The sequence below is a fragment of the Malurus melanocephalus genome, unplaced genomic scaffold (assembly GCF_030028575.1).
Source record: "Malurus melanocephalus ecotype Western Australia unplaced genomic scaffold, MMel_1.1 scaffold_170, whole genome shotgun sequence".
In the NCBI taxonomy this organism is placed as follows: Eukaryota; Metazoa; Chordata; class Aves; order Passeriformes; family Maluridae; genus Malurus; species Malurus melanocephalus.
Window position 1 is genome coordinate 797932 of NW_026623402.1, and position 19282 is coordinate 817213.

A 19282-nucleotide genomic window follows, 5' to 3' on the forward strand; every position below is an offset into this window, starting at 1 on the left:
TTAWTTTAAAATTATCAACAATTATTACTTCTCAAAGGTTATGCTCTTTTATTGTAACCATTCAGCACACTCAGAAAAAGCAGAATTTCAAACTGCTGAATGAAGCTGCATTTGGTTGAAGAGTGGCCTGAGCATTTTAAAGCTATTTTCTTTTCTCYGCTCATTTTCAGGTTTTTAGGAAGACAACTTACCCCTCAAAGAGGGAGAAAAGATGAACTGCCACCTCCTTAACCTATAAACTGCAAAAGGAAAACCCAATAAAAAAAGAAGTCACTTGCTCTGATTTGTGCCTGGCATCGGTGGCAGAGTTCTCCTAAATACGATTCCTAAATAATTCCTAAAATTACATTTTTCCTGTAAAAAATGAAGGCTATTTTAAAAAGTATGATTTTAATGTGGTTGGCTGAGCCTTTTAAATACAGGGAAGTTAAGGTGAACTCCTGAAGTTTTTTTATTCTGAGAAGGCTCCACAAGGAGGCCAGTCCTGAAGGGGTCACACRACCTCAAAAAGAGCCAGGAGAAGACCATGGGAGCAGAGCTTCAATTCTTACCATCCCCTTCATCCACCACTGCCCGGATGACCACAGGGAACACGCCACGGTCCAAGTCAAAGTTCAGCTGAGGAAAAGAAATGAGCTGAGGTTACACAATTCACACCAGACTTGCCTGAAGACAACACTGGAGATCATGTTAGATTAATGAGGGCCCTTCTGACAGACCCCCAGTCCCTGGTTTCAAAAGGACACAACAGAGAAGGATTTAAAATTCCAGGCACAAGCTTTGAAAGGGAGTCAACTACAACATACACACACTGACACGGCACTGAACACCAGATGTGGATAGCAAGGCAAAGGATCTCTGTTTGAATTTCAAATGGTGTTTAATTCTCATTAATTCACATGTCCTMAAAGTCTTCTGAGTGATTTGTAGTAGAAAGACTTCCTCAAAATATATCCAGTGCCACGATTTTGCTTAGGTATAACAGGATATATTTGCTTCAGCATARCAGCACATGGTGCTCCCAACACCACAAAAGAGACCCTGGCTCTGCTATGAAGTTCCTAAAGACAGAAGAGGAAAATCTGCAAAACTTCAAGCTCACACAACATTGTAAGGAAATACTGGCCTGATTTCCATCTCTTGGCATGTSATGAAATGCAGGTCCTTGACCTTTTGATTGGTGAGAGTGAAAATTTGAGCACAAGGAAAACAGTCTCAATTTCTCTCTTTGCCCTACACTTCATTAAAGCACATCAAAAGCTCTGTGTCATCTTAGCAATACAAAGAAAAGGCAACCTTACAAACACTGTCCTATGCCAGGAATGGAAGTAGCTCAGGGACTGGATTTCAGTTGTTTTTGTTAATTACTAACTTGGACATTTTTGTCTCATCTCTTGCCAAGACTGAAAAAYAATATGTCATTTCACCGTGATGCTCCAGGTAGTCTGTTTTCAGTTTTTCCATGAAAACTGAGACCCAATTCCAAGTGTTGCTGCACCATTCAGGCAGTGCTTTGGGGCTTCCATCACTTTGCCACGGCCCCAACAACATTTGCAGCCTGATTTGCTCCAGTCCCTCAAAAGAGAAACCATTTAAAGGGAAAGTCACATCAYATCACAGATGTTGCTTTACCATATAAACTCTGGTGTTCTCAAACAAAAGGCCTCTTTAAGGGACCATTTCACATTCATTTCTAGGGCCCTGAACAAACTGACCCAACACAAGCCATACTCTATAACGTCCAAGCAAATCAGTAAATAAGGAAGATAAAATAAACTTTTAAAAAGCTTTCCACAGAACAACCCGACATAACATCAGTTTCCCTTTTTCCCCAGCCAAGAACTATGTCATATCCGAGTATTACACTAAGCAAAAAAATGAGATAAATCTGGGGGTTTTGGACAACACGAGTAACAAAGCTGGAAAGAAATCTGAAATGTCAATCGTGCACAGCTGAGACACTGCCAGCTGTCTCAGATAAAAGTGCTGCATTTTGGTGACCAGTTTTAGGAAGATTTAGGACAAGGATCAATATATAACACAGAGCTGAAATAGGAGGAGAAACTCTTCCAAATCACAGTGCTTGTTTCACAACGTTTTCAGCACCCAGTAACACCAATGAAAAAAGAGGAAGCAGAGGATGCAGCAGAACAAGCAAAGGGAGCTGTCAAAGGGACATGACTTTAGTATGTGAGTTAAAACCTTGCTGACAGGAACAAAAGTGAAAATTAAGCTTCTCAATTCTTTAAGAAGAAAGGGATCTGAGCTCTCTTAGACAACAGAAGGGACTGAAAAGCAGCTCTTCCAGGCTTTTGTAGGCTGAACTTGTGAAATCATCTATTGGCAGAGAAGSCAAGACATCAGGAGACCAGACTCTGCAGGCTCTTGGTAACCACCATGGCATTTGTTAAGGCACGGGACTGATTATAGTTGTAACTGTAACTTCAGGACAATAGCTATTCAATCTTCCAAATACATGAAAGATTACTTATTTTTTTCTGTTCTTATTTTATTTTATTTTATTTTATTTTATTTTATTTTATTTTATTTTATTTTATTTTATTTTATTTTATTTTATTTTATTTTATTTTATTTTATTTTATTTTATTTTTTTTAATAGGTAGAGTTATCTACCAGGGTTCACATGCACAATACACATGCACAGGCTTGGATCAGGAAATTAACACCATCATCAGTGTGCATTTCCTGGGAGAGAGATCCACAGGAACAAATATATTAGCAGCAGTTTAGAAATCTCTTATGACAATTCTGCACAGAGCAGGGGAAAGACCACGGCTTTCCCTCCCTGTGCTATGTGCAGGGGAAGCCCTTGGGTCAAAGCTTTAATATTCAGAAAGCAGAGGGTTACTGCCCATGTTGGAATTTTGCAGATACCAAAGATACCAAAATTAACAGGACTCCACAAATCTCGTTATGTAGAAAAGCCACAAAGCTTAACTAAAACCAAGAACCAGGCCCTGGTCTGTTTGCAGTTATGGGTTAAACTAAGAAGAAGCAAACATGGCCTTACTCAGCACTGATGCACCAGTGTGAATCTGCCCAGAAGGAGAATATCCCCTCACTGCTGTAGTTAAAAGTGCAGCATGTGGCTCTTCAACATAACAGGACTCTTCAAAGCAGTGGTCTCCAAAGTATTCTGACTATTCATCCAATCGGTATTTTAGCATGTATTCCCAATATATGTGTGTTTATCATTTATGGGTTATACACATGTATTTCTGAAGTCCTTCCCACACCCCAATGAATTATCTTGCATGCACCTCACTTTGGAGACCACTGTTCTAGAGGACCAGCCAAAAAACCCTAAAATCTTGATACTAAAACCCACCAAAAGGAGAGATCAAGACAGACATTTGTTCCCATGAGCTCTTTGGCTGGCAGGGAGAGGGAGGCTGAGGAAAGCAGGTTTTCCAGGAAACGTTCAGTGTCAATCTCTGCAGCCTCCCTCCTCAATCTGCTGATCAGTGACATCAMAAGTCACTTCTCTGGATTTCCTCCCTGTTGGCCTGATCTGCCTGCCAAGTTCCCAGACTGCTCCTCCCAGGGCAGTACCCACAAAATACGCTGCAGGAGCTGGGAGAAGTGTCTTCCAGCTGTAACTTCACAGCTTCAAACAGAAACCAATGCTTGTGGSACAACAGGGTGTGGAAAGAAGAGGACACTGAGAAGAGACACTCACCTCATCATCCTTCCACTCTGAGAAATCAATCTTGAAGGAAGGCAGGGAGAATTGCTGGCTTACCCCTCTCTTGTAATGAACCGTCTCAGACTGCAGAGAGGGATTCTTTGTGCTGTATCTGAAGGAAGGGGSAAAAAGAAATTTTGCTGTAACAAATGGCTGCTCCATGCTCGGTTGTCGCTCACTCCCGCCCGTCGGCCTTTCAGGAATCACAAGGTGGCAGCTCTAAGGGCAGAGCTGGCAGGGGCTGGCAGCCATTCAGTGGGGACACAAGGAGGGAAGGGAAAGGTCAAAGCAAGAAGGTGAGCACAGGAAAGAGAAAGCAGCGCAGACAGGCAAGGTCTGATTGTGTCCATACTGACCTGCCTGGGTGCTGGAGTACAGGGGGTGCAGCAGCTTGGCAAAGGCCTGCTCCCTAAAACCAGGGCCTAGGCAACGCTGGCTTTCAGCCCAGCACAGTCCTGGTTTCTGCAGGAAACCCAGGAGGAACCAGCAACGACCTAACAGTGGGAACACACAACCCAGCATGGTGATGAAAGCTCTCCCATGCCTCCASGGGACAGCTCTGCGGTGGGAAATGCTGTTCAGCTCCCACCATCCTGCCAAGCCATTCCTGTCCACCCCTCAGTCCCTCCTGTGCTTCCCCAGAGGTGTTGCAGGGCTGCCAACACCACCTGAGAGACACCAACTCCATGCCAACCACCCAGAGAAGAGTCACAGTTCTTCCACTGTCTCAAGGYTTGTCACTGAAACGCCAGCACTGCCAGGCTGGGATGAACATCTGGAATGGAACCACAGGRCCATTCACCATCTTCTGCATCCTGAGCCCACCTGGTGCTATCTTCCCCAGGAGACATTTCCCTGGCCACTATCCCTTTCTGGAGGGTGCTGYCTGGGCTGGATGTGCCCAGCCTSTCCCAGTTCTGGCACAGGAGAGGARGCAGTGAACCCAAAGCAGGGWGGGAAYATCTGAAGCTGGCTTTACCACCAAAGCCTTTCTTGTCGAACTACCAACTGTGTGTTCAGAGCACAGACCAACTGGAGAAGGTGAGAGTCCTGCCCAAGAGACACTGCAGCAACATTCTCCCTCAGCACAGTGACAAGATGGGCCCCAGCTCTACAAGGAAAATCAACTGCCTTTCTCTGGAAAGCTACAACAGTTCCTGCACCCTCTGAGGATCCAGAAGGCCGAGTGTCACAAGATTCACGTTAAATGCTGGAAGGTCGTGACAAAGGGCAGGTTCACCAGGTGCACTCTGCTCTTCCTGCCAAGGCAGGTGCATTAAGTTATTTAAGACAATACCCTCAGAGCCCATTCTGTACTGTGCTGAAATTGTGCTGCTTTACTAGAAGGTCTCACTCCATCCTTTGCATTTCAAGCATGGTGTGGGAGAGATCAGAATGACAGGTCTTTTATATGTGAATTACAGAGYGAGCAATTGAGTGAAGTTTTATTTACTGAGTTGTCAAGCACAATGAATAGAGCAAGCCTGTATCTAGCTCCTTTTGTGGCACTCTCAAAGCTTCCCAGCTCTGCAGAGAGGCACAATTCTCCCTCCACAGCTGGGAAAGCAGGGGATGGAAGAGTGACTTATCTAAGGTGACAGCAAGTCAGGAACTTACTGGAAATAAAGTGCAGAGGAGAGAGTAGAACTGGGAAAGGGGTGTGAACATGCTGCTGCTGAATGCCAGGAAGGCTGGAGGACTCACATGTACAGCACCAGAAGCCCAAACTAGGCTACAACAGGAAAACAAATAACACTGTTCCAAGGAGGACACGGCAGAATAATACTCACATTGACTTGCTGAYCTCACCGTCCCTGGGAAAAGAAATAAACCAAGCACATAGATTTTCTGAGCTGAAGAGCAGGACAAAACCATTAAGGAGGCTTCCCCAAATGAGCTTTACGCCTCAGATTGTGTGACTGCCTAGCCCCCATTGCCAAAACACATCAGAGTTGGATCTGAACACCCAGACAGCCCTGGACACCTCTGGTCAGCAGCCAGAGGGCTGGTGAATTCCCTGCAAGTCTGGTGACCCCTGACTGACTCACAGAGATGGACCATTCTTCCAAGGTGATGCACAAGTTCAATCCACAAGTTGACACTCCCTGTGCTACACAGGAGGAAAACCCGACAAGGTGTTCCAAAGCAGATATCCTGCGTATCAGGGTCTAAGGGGCCTCCACCCATCCTACCCACTCTGGCTGGCATCTGCTGTATTCACAGTCATCCATTCCCTGCCTCTGCTGCTGGGGGCTCACAGCAAAGAACAGCAGAGAGGCTCTGTAGAGCTGTGCAGATGTGTTACAGAAAAAGAGAGCATGTATCAAAGAATAAAGRACAGCAGAGAAGCAACCACTGCCTCTCACTGCACAAAGACTGAAAGCTGAATGTTTGGGCTGCTGTGGCTCAGACTGCACTGGGTCAGGCCTCCATCCAGGGGAGCACAAAACCACCTTGTGACCACTRGCAGCTCAGGACAGTGGAGATGTGAGGGAGGTCTGTCCTATAAGGTCAGGACCAAACAGAAATCCTCAGTCACATTGTTTTAAATCAGTTTGTTTGCTCAGGTACCCCTGACAGCACAACAATCACCAGCAACCCGAGGTACCCCACTGCTGGCTGCAACAGCAGCTCCCAGCTCTGTCCTCAGGSTTCATGCAGCCCATCTCCTCCTGTGAGCTCTGTGACACCTTTACTCACAAAGAGAGAACTTTACACCCTGCACTGATTCCTTCTCTCTTCATGTCAAATCCCTCCACCTCCCATAACGCTATGTATCAGAAAACCAGTAGATGGGAGATCCTATGACTATAGTCCAGTACTTTTTGAGAGAATAGGAACAAACTAAAATTATTCCCTAGCCTCACTCTTCCTCTGTCAGCAGGGAAGCCCTCACTGACTGCATGGAGAAACTCAGTCTGTGGCTTAGCCAGGCTTCTTCCTTTACCCAGGCCAGACCTGTCATCAAGCACCTGCAGACCCTAAGTAGCTCCCAAGACAAAAGTGCCATGCTAGCGTGGCTAAGCAGAGTTAAACTTCTGTTGCTACATGCTCATTGGGGTGTTTCCCCCTCTGCTTCATCCCTGGTCAGTGCCTGGGGAAGTTCTCAGCAGGGCAGCAGCCCCAGCTCCTGCAGATTCTTTCACTGCTSTGCTCCTCACTCTCAGCTCTGCCTGGCACTGGGGCTGTCTCGGGCAGTCAAAGGACAGTTCCTGTTCCCACAAGCACACCGGGACCCCTGACTGAGAAGTGTCMCATGAGGATCCTTGCCAAGCTGCCTGAGTTACACAGAGTGCTGCCCAGACCCCATTCCTCAGGAAAAGCAGGATGCACGGAGCAATGTTGCCCCAAGGTAACACTCTTGACTAGAAATGGCTGAGAGAGTCTGTGCTTTGAAGAGTCTGTGGAGACAACAAGAGTCCTCTTTCTCTAGTAGCTGCTACACACATTGCATGGCAATTTGCAGTGAACCAAGAACAAAGAGAGCTTCAGAGGCTACTCAGGAAACASTTCTGCCACTGCCACAGGCTGTGACTGCCTGGCAGGCTCCATGTCCTCTTACAGGTGATGAGGAAGGAACCAGTCAAGTTCTGTTGGTGCTCAAATGGGACAGGAGATGATGTGGAACAAGCATCCTCTCCTCTCTCTCCYACCTGCCCATTCCTCTTTCATTCTGGGGCAGCATCTCATGGGTCAGCTTTCGGGGAAAAGAGAAGTTGAACAAATGTCTAAACCCAAAGTGACTTTTATCAATAAAAGAAACACTACCAAACAACAGGAAAGCCTCGGTCTCAGTCAGAGTTAGAAAAGATCCACCCAGAGAGGCTCCCACAAGGAGTTTGGAGGTTAACCAGCTGCTAAGGTGCTGCATTGCAGTCCCTGAGAATCTTCTCCTTCCCTCCTGCTTCCCCCAGGAYTGTTTCCACTTCAAGCCAGGAAAAACCAAACCCCTCCCCACGCAGCTGAAACCCCAGTGCCCACATCCTGCTCTGTCTCCAGCTGCTGGGAGCACCACGCTCCYGGCTCCAGCCAGGCTTCAAAGCTCACACAACAGCTACACAGAGAGGCACAAAGGCCACAACTCTTTCTACAGACAGAGGGTTTGTCTGCTTGCTGAAATCTATAGAATTTGGCTCTCCAGCCTGTGAACTCTGCACACTCCAGTGTTCCCCTGGGACTGGTGTGTGCCTGCATCAAAGCCATTAAAGGCTTGTTCCTAGCAAAACCYAGCGCCTGCCTCTGATTTCTTCACACAGAAAAAATCTCTGCACAAAGCATTCATATTAATCACCACAGCCCACAGCCAAAAGCAGCAAGAGCACCTTTCAAAGGCCCTGAACAGACAGAGGCTATTAAATAACCAAAGGAATATCTGAGTGCCTCTGTCTCCTACGCAAGCTTGAATGAAAACAGCCGTGCGCTGAGCTTCCCATTGGATTTCATTTTGTGACCCAGCTCTTCGAACTTCCACACACAGACAGAGCAGGGAATCATTGCAGTGTCACRTCCCCCACCAGCTCAGAAGATCATAGGAGGAAGTTTGGGAGGAGGTTTGAGATGATTGCAGTGGGCATTGCAAAACAAACAAGGAAATGGGGTTTATTTTTTTAATCTRTCCATTTGCACATCAGCAACACAAACAGCACAGCCCCGGAAAGGGCAAGGATTACAGAGCCAGACTGACCTATTTTCATTCTGTTTTCTCTCTATAATGAGAAAATACAACTTGGCAACATCACTGGGATACAGGAGAGAGTCTTTTCTGTCCAAAAAGGAAGATCTTTTTCATAAGAATGGGCTGCAAGACTCAAACCTCTCACATCATATTTATCATGAGCTCCTGATCTGCCTGGATTGCTCATGCCTTCAGAACTGGCTCTTTCAAGTACTTCCAGCTACAGCTTGGTTTGACTTCTTCCCCCGGGGAAACAACCGCTGCTGTCATGTTTGAACTGTGCAATCCTTCCTGCTAGTCAGCAGGACACCTACAGCTGGAAAAGTCCCAGGGGCCCTCCCAGGAACAGGCTAATAGTGTGCATATCCAGGATTTTGCCAGGCAAGGCAGGGATGCATTCACAAAGCACTCATCAAAAGAGAATCTTARTATCTCTGCAGGCTGCTCCAAAAACACACTTGTCTCCCAAATSAAGGCACAAACACATGAACCAGTTACTGCAGGAGAAGGCAGGCTACAAACTGGGAGTCCTTTAACAACCCTCCATGAGCTGCTGCCAGCCCTGCAACGGAAATGCAATGCAGAGTCCCCTCTCCTTTATCTGGGGGGAAATTACATTATAGGCAATCACTAGCGAGTAGTTGAGGTACAGCTCACAGACCTCCATGTTCCTCCCGGTTTCTAAAACTAAGGAAAATGGACACAGCCAGAAAAATAAATAAAACTGAAGATATTGAGGGTCTTGAGCTGTTCAGAGGCAGGTCAGTGTCAATTCCTAGCCACTAAAGAGACTTGGGCATAGGTAGATCCCTGTTACCCTCAGGGGAATGTACCAGCTGGTCCTCAGAGAACTGATGTGTTTAATCTTTAGAGTGAATTCTAACCACAAAGTARCCAAGCAAAAGACATTTCAAAGGAGAGAGGAGCAGTGCCCTCCAGATTTAAACTAATCCCTGTTTCATCCAAAAGGCTTCTACAGATAKATGCACTAGCACCAGAAAGTGCAGGGTACCTTCCCCAGGGCATGGGGCTGCAGAGGTGAACACATCTTTACAATCACCAATACAATCATCTTCACCAGACTTTGCTGGTCATCTGTGGTGCCACAAAAGCGATGACACAGCTCCCTGTGAGTTCAACAGCTCAGGACAAGAGGCAGGCAGCCACTGGGAGCTACATGTTCCCAGGATCTTGGCTAGGAAAGAGTGCAGCTGAGCCTATCTCCCAGCACAATTACCTGGGAAAGTCTGCTGAAYATACTTTGAGACAGGCCAGGACAGGACTGATAAAGCCACCAAATTTTAAACAGAGCCCAGATAACYCCAGGACAAAGCTCCCTGGCTTGCAGAAATGCTTCCTTTTGGTGATGGAAACCAGCTAATCCCAACAGCAGGCCCAAGACACAGCKCTGTGGCTCTCAGGTGAGCAGAGGCTCCACAATAAGCAAAGCCCCTGCTCACAGAGAGCTACCTTCCCTTGCCTCCTCTCCCTCCCCTCACCCCAAACTGCAGGACCATAACCACGATCCTAGCAGGAGTTTTGCAGGAGTGCTGATACTATCGGGATCAGTGGCTRTTCCAGCAGAGAAGCAGGAATAACTTGTTTAGCATTTCTAAGGAGCCATGCTGCAGGCTGGGAGCTGGGAGAAAATTCCTGCATTTCACAGGGGGCCAGAAAGTTTCTCCCATTTTAGGATTCAGCATCGATTCAGGAGAGTGGAAAAAAAAAAAGGTGTTTTGTTTTAAAGAGCATCTTCATCCCAATCAAGTGCAATAGAAGAAGTTTTGAATTTATACATGGAACAGCTTTTGCACATGCTTGTTCCTTGAATGCAGCTGTTAGCAGCAAAAGAGATTGAGGAAAAGGAAAATCCACCAGCCCAGGCAGGGGAAAGCTGCATTCCTATTAGTGCATTGAAAATGCACTCGCTCCACTCAGAGCTCTAAGAACACAGCCCAGATTTTTTTTTCCACTAGAATTTGAAAAGAATAAATCAAAGTAATTACAGCACTGCCCTTACAGAATTGCTTTGCAAAGCTGAAATCAGAGCTTCAAAAGGTTTTACTAGCAGCCAGCAAATCCACAGAAGCAGAGAGGCCTACTTGGGCAGCTGCACTGGCCCCAAGACGTGCTTCAGGAGCCACTTCCACATGGAAAAAATAGCCTGGGTTGAATTAAAGCAGCTTATAAAGTCTATATTTGTATCTGACTTCCCCCAGCCCCTATTCCCTACACATCTGCATGAAATCAGSATCATGCCTTCCAAAAGGTTCCCTGGCTTCTGGCGCTGCCCCTGCACCCACACTTACATAACATTTATTGTTCAAGCACCCCAGAGCAGAGACAGGCAGTTCATCACTGCTGTATTATGGGGAAATTAAAGTATGATTTATTAAATGAAAGGCCAGAAGTGGAAGAGCGAGCTGAATGTGGGTGTTTTGACCTTTTAGAAGGTTTAGTGCACCAGGGACAGCTGCCACCCCAGCAGGGCAGCACAGAACTGTTGGTTACATTTCACTAGTGGGGAAATCACTGCTGATCCTGGTTTCATGCAGAGRGTTCATGGACACAGGCTTCAGCTCTGTCATCTAACAGAGATCCCTCTCTCACTGAACCATGGACAGGGTGGATTAAAAAAAAACACATTTCAAAAAAATGCTTTGAAGTCGACAGCTGTGTTCATGTTCAGAAACTACCTGGGAATTGTTCAAATGTAATTTTAAAATTGTGTAGTTCATGTTTGCTGCATAAACTTTAAAGGACAGACCACGGTACTGATGACAGTCACTGGCTCAGTGCATGGCACTAAATTTCAGAAAAAATGTGCTCTTAAGTGAACCAAAAACTGTGTTTTCTTCCTCCAACCAACCAACGAACCAACCAACCAAAAGGAGAGCTACTAGTAAAAGAGGACTGAAAACACACTCTGTCCAGAAAAAGTTGGTTATATTTGGTAACTAAAAGAATTTTATTAAGCAATTATTCTTCAAAGCACAACTTGACAAGAGAGTCTCTTAAGAGTCCAATATGAGTAGTTTAACCAACAAGAACAAACATTGCTGGTCTTGGGTCACTCAGCTGCCATTCCAGCCCAGCACAGCCTGGTTCAAGATACTGGCTAAAAATTTTTTTTAAATGCTTCTTTTTAGAATAACTTTGGGTTATTGCCATTTTGACGTAAAATGCAAAGTGGGAGTCTGAAAAACAGATTTTAAATGACATGGCTATTCTTYACAGACTGGCACAAAAGAGGTAGCATAAGGTTGGATATGAAGCTCATGTGAGCTGTAAATGCAGATGTTTCATTGCTACTGACCAGTGACAAAAAATTCTCCTTCAGGGTAAACCAACAGGGGAATAAGAAAAACAAGATTAAAATAATTGATTTAACCAAACCTTGCTGATTTAAGCAAGTCTGGCATGTAAATACATCCACCCTGGCCATTGAGGCCCTTGGTTCTACCCCATTAGCCCATGGATRGTTTCCTTCTTAGGTCAAAAATCAAGGAACACTGCAGGGCAGCACAAGGGACAGTGGCCACCTCTCCACGCTGTACCTGTGTTAGGGAAAGAGGACTTCAATCTCCAAGGCTGCCATTCCAACACCTTCACTAGCACTAAATTCACAGGAAACCTAAGGACCTAAGAGACAGAACAYGGAAACTTTATCAGGATTTCTAAGGCATCCTGCTGCATTCACCTCTGCTCAGGAAAAGCTGCATCTAAACAGAAAGTGTTTTCAGAGTTTGTTGAGAGATAATTTTCAAGCACTTTGAAAAGGAGCTCATTCATTACCTCCCCAAAACAAAGGGAGCCACAGGCTTCAAGAGAAAAAGGAAAAGAGGCCTAAACAAAAATTCTGGATGAGGACATCCTCCAGTTTGAAGGAATGCATATCTGGATTGGAGAATTTAGCCTCTCTTGTTTCTAAAAAACACACCATTCATTGATCATTAATGAGATGTTTATACTTTCCACAGGACAAATCAGTCCTCTTGTGGTTTGTCATAGATATTCCTCCCTGCTGAAGCCTCTGCAGGTCCCTTCCCTGAACAACCAAGGCTGTTTAGCCCCAGCTCCAGAGCATCACTGCAGAAGCCATCAGCACTACCTCCAGGAGCCTCTGGTCAGCCAAAAGCCTCTACTAGAGGAAGCCAAGAGTTTCTTCAGCCTGAATCTTCCTTTGCCCATGGAACCACAGGAATTCTTTGTCCCATGGCCATTGGAAGTGCACCATACCACACCAGCAGCTCACGTGTACCCAACTCATACCAGGCAGAGCACATTCCAGCCACCTTTGCRCTGAAGGAGGGGAGGAAATTTTTTATAGTCTTGTGGGATACAGTGCTGATTGGAATGGTTTAAATGTGCTGATTTAGTAWAAAAGGCTTTAAAATCTGGAGGGATGTACTACCAGGATATAAGAAGGCCCCCACAAATGACATTTTGGTCATTCTTTCCACAGCTAACCAAAGACTAATGTGTACCTGGCAGGRAACACACAGACAGGGTTTCAGGAAGTAAATCCTCTCCCATCTCCCAATAGTCTGTATTGAGGTGGGCAATTATCCCAAAARGAGTTTTGGATGGGCCTCCATTCCACAGACTCACTCGTAAATGTTAGACTGAACTTTACTTTAGTGGCCCAGATGCTCCTGTCACAGGGAACACAGAAAGGCAGTGAATTAGGTGATCTGGGAAAAAGAACAGCTCGTATTTGAAGGGAAGAGTGGCTGTTTTTTTTAATTTCATAGAACACCTTGCTTAAAAAACACAAWTGTGAGTTCCTCTCCTTTGTTATACACATAATGGTTTCCCTACACCCTGAAACCAAACCAAAAAGGGAACAAGAGAAAATACTGGCTATGAGAGGGAATTGAAAGTAATATTCAAAGTTATTAGAAAAAGAAGAAATTTCCCTCTCTACCATCTGTGGCAGCACTGCCTCAGGGGTAATTAATGAGAGATGTTTGACAGCTCCTCATCCCAGCTCCTGTGCCCCTCCACAAGCCCAGGACTTACACGGCCATGCCACCAACAAACTCCTCTGTAGCCTGGCAGTAGATTGTGATGGCAACTCGGGCATCTGCATCAAAGGTGAACTCCAGGCTGTACAGGACCTTCTGCTTCCCATTCTCCTCAGTAGGACTGTCAACATCATCTTTATACCTGAAAGACAATGACAGAGGATTAGAAYATATATTTAGGAGGTACCAACAAGATCACTCTGGGAATAAGAAAAGAATACTCCAGCCTTGGTGTCTGGGCAGGCAAGGCAGCTTGGGCTTCAACCTAGGGCTCCACAGATTTCCTTTCTTTCCCCTGAGGAAGGCTCTTCCAAGATCTGACTGAAGTCATTAAAGTGCACTCATGATGGTGTTGAAGGATCTCACCCAGTCTTAGAGTGCCAGGGCACAGAATGAGACAAGAAAGGGAAATCCTGAATGTCAAACCCTGAGGAGAAGGAACATTCCCCTTCCTTTTAAATCTTCATATTATACTCAGTATCTGGACTAAAGAAATCCTGCATGGGCTTGAGAAATCTAAACCATAATTCTTTTCACTCTGCAATGAAAACGATGCATGACAGGCAAAAAACCTGAGGTTTCTGTAACACAAAGAACTCCTGAAGCTTAACAAAAGGTACCTCCAGTATCACATAGATGATATTTAGCTCAGAAAGCATCCAGATATAGGAATTTCAAACACCTTTAAATGTATAAATGATCAACTAAAACCTCTGGTGCTGTGAGGGACTGGAGCTTGCACATATTTACTGTATGAACAAAAATTAGCACATCCAACTGCACAACTGACATATGATAACCAACAGAATAAGTTTAGAAGTTATTTCAGTGAACATAAAAGTGATCACCACTGGRTGGGTTACTCCTCCCTGCTGCAGCAAAGAGCATAAATCCAGTGAAGAAGGGGTCTGAAGCCAGTTCTGGGCCAGTGAGCTATGGCCATGGACCAGGAGGATTTATGGTGTGTCAGGAGTGGTCACGGAAACCAGCAGATCTTGGAACAAGCAGCCAACACAACACACCACAAGAAAATTACAGAATGATGGAATATCCTGAGCGGGAAGGCACCCACAAGGATCTCCAGCCCAACTCCTGGCCCTGCACAGGATACCCCAACAATCCCACACTGTGCCTGAGCATTGTCCAAATGCTCCTGGAGCTCTGGCAGCCTCGGGCCCGTGCCCATTCTCTGGGGAGCCTGTTCAGTGTCCAGCACCCTCTGAGTGAAGAACCTTTTCCTGATCTCCAACCTAMATCTCCCATGGCACAGCTCCAACCATGCCCTGGGTCCTGTCCCTGTCCCTGAGAGCAGGGGCTGGAGCTGCCCTCAGGAGGAGCTGCAGCCCCCACTGAGCTCTGCCCTCAGTCTCTTCTCCTGAACTGACCAAGCTCTCTCTGCCTCMAAGAGCAGAGTGACAGACAAATGGATGTGATTCACTGGCAGGGCAGCAGCAGATTCTCCATAAATTCAAATCCCATGACCAGAGTTACCACTGAGAGCTCAGGCACTGTCAGAATGGTGAGGGCAGCAAGGCTGCCTTTGAGAGGTGAAACAGCACTGACTTGTCAGCCAGCTCCAGCCTCACTTGTTTATCAGTAATACCTTAATTGCCATGGTGGCTGGGTCAAAGCCAAGCAGCTGAACTGTTCAGGAAAAGCTTGGCACAGTCTCTGTCTTCACAGTATCAGCCTCTCCCCATCAACAGCCTTGATGAATACAGTGCACTGTCAAAAGTACTCAGAAATAGGTCAGACATACCTGCATAATTCAATGTAAAAATTGCCAAGGGAATCCTTATTTACCAAGCTCACTGACATATAATAACTGCTGCCTGATTAAGAGGACTCCAGCATGCATTTTACTTACCACCACATTGAACAAGAATGAAATGTTCAGTTTCAGAAATCTAATACAAAAGGTGCAAAATAAAATTTGAGAGCAGTATAATCAAATACCCAACACACATACTTGTACTAATGTAACCCTAGTGAAAACTACAGCACACACCCGCATTCCTGTCTGAAGGGATTGGAGAGGCTTTTGCTACAGGTTCACCTAGGTCAGAGCAGCAAATCAAGCTMAAAACACCTAACATGCCAGCATAAAAAAAAAGCCAGATACCAAGAACTGGAGTCTGCAGAAACCTGGACACAATATACAGTATGGGGCAAGACTGTATTTCCACAYAAGCTAGTTACATTCAAAGAGTAAAATCACAGCACTTGAAGGCTGTAAAGAAGAAACACTGGGCAAAAGGGCAGGTTTGTCTAAAAACCACAGGGACCATCAACATTTTGTGCTGGACTGACCCAAGAACATGGATGACAACAATYCACTCAAAGTGCTGTGTGTGTCCAAAAGATTTGTGTCCAAATCACCTCTTGCTGCACTGCCCTCCGTGGATCCTAGATTGGAAATGAAGGATCCAGGCTGTGACAGATTTTCCTCTTCTTTCAAAAGAAACAAGGTGGGAGAACYAGCACCTCTTGCAGGTGGAGGCACCTTCACAGACTCACCTCAKGCACAGGTAGGTATTAAAGAGAGCWGCCCAGCACATGTGTGAGCTACAGCACAGACTGAGATACCTGTGACAGTACCAGGTAACAGGGACACCAGTAACAGGGACACCTGGGTGTGGGGCAGCTCACACAAGAACAACATGTCATTAGCACCATCACTGCCTGCTTTATCTTCTCAGGGGAGCCACAAAAAGCATCCCAGATCACCCTCCTGCTCCCAGCTTCACCTCTGCACCTCCCTGCCAGCACTCAGAATGTGCTTCCATCATTTCAAGGAGATAAGGGGTTAAACCTAGACTAGAATAGATCTGTTGCCCTGGGAAACCACCGAGGGGCCACTGCAGTGCCTGRAGGGAAGGTTTCTGGAGGATGCATCTGCTGGGAAGTAGGAGGGTCTGAGCCCTGTCTGCCTGGAACAGCAYCACTGGAGCAGAGGGCAAGGCACAAGTGTCTAAATGGTGGCAGTCACAGCAAGACTGTGTCCTCCTGCTGTAACATCCCTGCTCTGGAGGCTTAGAAAATCATTCACCGCCTTCCAGTACCCGAAGGGTATGAAAAGATGGAGAGAGACTGCTTACAAGAGCCTGGAGTGACAGACAAGGGGGAATGGCTTCACACTGACAGAGCACAGGGTTAGATCAGACATTAGGAGGAAATTCTTCCCTGTGAGGGTGGGGAGGCCTTGGCACAAGGTGTCCAGAGAAGCTGTGGCTGCCCCTGGGTCCCTGGAAGTTTTCCAGGCCAGTTTGGACAGGGCTTGGAGCAACCTGGGATAGTGGAAGGTGTCCCTGTCCATGGTTGGGGGTGGAAGAAGATGAGCTTTGAGGTCACTTCCAACCCAAACCAGTCTGGGATTCTATGATCTGCCACAGAGCAAAGAGTTTAGGTGAGAAAAGACTGCACAGATGGYAGCTGGCCCAAGGAACAAGCAAAGACTACTATGGTGCATACTTTGAGAGGCAGAGATATCTTGTGCCCCCACCCTTATGTGCAGGAATGGTGGGTAACATCAGGGGAACAAAACAAAAATCAGACATTTTGCATTATTTCCTTCTTTGCAAGGCAYGTGGCAGACAAAGGTGGTTGGGGAGTGGTTCGGGTGCTTCAAGAGCTCTTCTGTCTCCACCTGCACTCAAATTTTACAGTGCACATTTAGCCAAGCCCTACAGACAGTGTCCATGTGAAGTGGCCACAAGTGCATGCACARGTTTGGGAAACAGTGACTTTGGTGGGTGTGCATTTGGGTCATGCACAGAGGTGCATTACAGAGCCTTCACAAGCACAGGTACAGAGGAAAGAGACTGACCACCTTTGAGAACAAATAGCTGATCCAACGTTTTGATCGAAAAAGCAAAGCAGGATGACCAAGGGAGCTGAGGCCACCTGGTCTGACATCACTCCTGGATAAAACAATGGAATTGCTGGAGCTGTTTGTTTGTCTGTTAAAGAATTAAAAGATAAAAATATAATTAACAGCAGCCATGACAATTTTACAGGACTAGGGTGAGTCTAACCCAGTTTCATCCTTTCAGGAGATTCACAGGTCTGACCAACATTATAGGCATGCAGGATAAATGTCAAACAGCCCGAGTGCTGTGAGCTCTGCATTACCCACTGGCTGAGCAGGCACTAAATGAGAGCAGAACTAGTGACATCTCTGTCAGCACTGACTTTTACAGGGCAGAGCACTACCAAAGGGTTCTCCTATTTGGGGCTTCTRCAAAGATCTGTCCAGTTTAACACCGTCCAGGGTTGCAGAGCAGGAAATCCCATCACCTCACCACCGCCACCACAGGATGAACAGCTCCAAGAATCCAGATCAGCCCCACTGTGCTGGAGAGGGAAGAGATTTAATTTCTCTCACTCTCAGCAACTCACCTGCCCCACCTCAGCCCCCACCATCCACTTCTCTCAGGCTCTTATCCAAAACACAGAGTGGTTTCACTACTCTCCTGATGCTTCAGACACATTCCCAAACCACTACAGTTGGTGACTCCTTCAATGCATTTGTTCCATGATGYTATCCAAAGCCCAAAGTCTGAAGCAGAGAAGCTGTCCCAGGGTGCAACAACAGACATTGTCTCCTGAGCTGATCTTCYTCCTGCAACTGGACAGGTTTTCAGGATAAGAGGGAACAGCCAGTACCAGCCCACCAGGTACTGCAGCTCTGCAACAAAGCTTCCAATCCAAGGCCAAATGTGGCACACAAGACAAAGGAAGTCTTTCTCTGTTAGTGGTTAGCAACAAAATTCCTGCTACCCTCCTCTGAGGTTCACAGTCTCCTCCTGCCAGAAATCAAACACTCACATGTGACATTGAAGACTCAGAACTTCAACACTAATATCCCTAAGTTTATTCTTTCCCTGCAAAGCTCATGTAAAAATTCAGGATTTGGCAAAACTCAGAATTTTATCTGGTCAGWGTTGGGCAAGAAGGCCAGAGTGGACAGCTCCCCATATTCCTCCATTGCAACTCTCCTGTGAGGACAGGCTGGGAGTGTTGGTGTTGTTCATCCTGGAGAAGAGAAGGCTTCACAGAGACCTTAGAACCCTTCCAGTGCTTCAAGGGGCTCCAAGAGAGCTGGAAAGGACTTGGGACAGGGGCCTGGAGAAACAGGACCATGGGAAATGGCTTCACCATGACAGAGGGCAGAGTTAGATGGGATACTGGGAAGGAATTGTTCCCTATGAGGATGGTGAGGCCCTGGCACAGGGTGCCCAGAGAAGCTGTGGCTGCCCCTGGATCCCTGGCAGTGTCCAAGGCCAGATTGGATGGGGCTTGGAGCAACCTGGGRTAGTGGAAGGTATCCCTGACCACGGCAGGGGGTGACMCAAGATGGTCTTTAAGGTCCCTTCCAACCCAAACCAGTCTGTGATCTATGAAAACCAGAAAGTTTGTGTGGACACTACCAACAGAACTTATAACTTTACACCTCAACATTCGGCTCAGTATTGCTTTATTTGGTGAAGGATGTGGTAAATTTACTAGTTCAGGAAGAATGTGCAAACCTCAACCACTGGYTGGGAATAAGCCAGGCTGGAGAGGGCACAAAGTGTCCTTACGTGCACAGAGGAAGGAAGGCAAAGCCTCTAGGCCAGAACAGCAGAAAAGCACAATACAGAATGTACCCTTGGGGACTGCCAATTAAAATCTCATTTTGGGTCTACATCAGTGCAAAATGAAATAGAGTCATGTTGGCAGTGCAGTCGTCAGCACTGACACAGCAGCAGCAGCAGCAGCACAAGAGCCCGTGAGAGCCTGTGAGGCAGAAAAAAAACTGATAGCACCAGGAATTAGAAGAATGCAAACCTAAACACCACCAAGGTGCATGGACACTATATTCCAAATAGTCCA

General features: G+C 46.3%; 1 protein-coding gene across 1 annotated transcript in view; it reads right to left on the reverse strand.

Annotated features, from left to right (window-relative positions):
* MGRN1 (mahogunin ring finger 1) overlaps positions 1 to 19282 on the reverse strand; it is a 50249-nt gene that overhangs the window by 19679 nt on the left and 11288 nt on the right. The window contains exons 4-6 of the mRNA XM_057372400.1: positions 13404 to 13550; positions 3701 to 3818; positions 552 to 618 (exon numbers count right to left, since the gene is read on the reverse strand). Coding sequence (XP_057228383.1) covers positions 552 to 618; positions 3701 to 3818; positions 13404 to 13550 — 332 coding nt within the window. The remainder of the gene's footprint in view (positions 1 to 551; positions 619 to 3700; positions 3819 to 13403; positions 13551 to 19282) is intronic.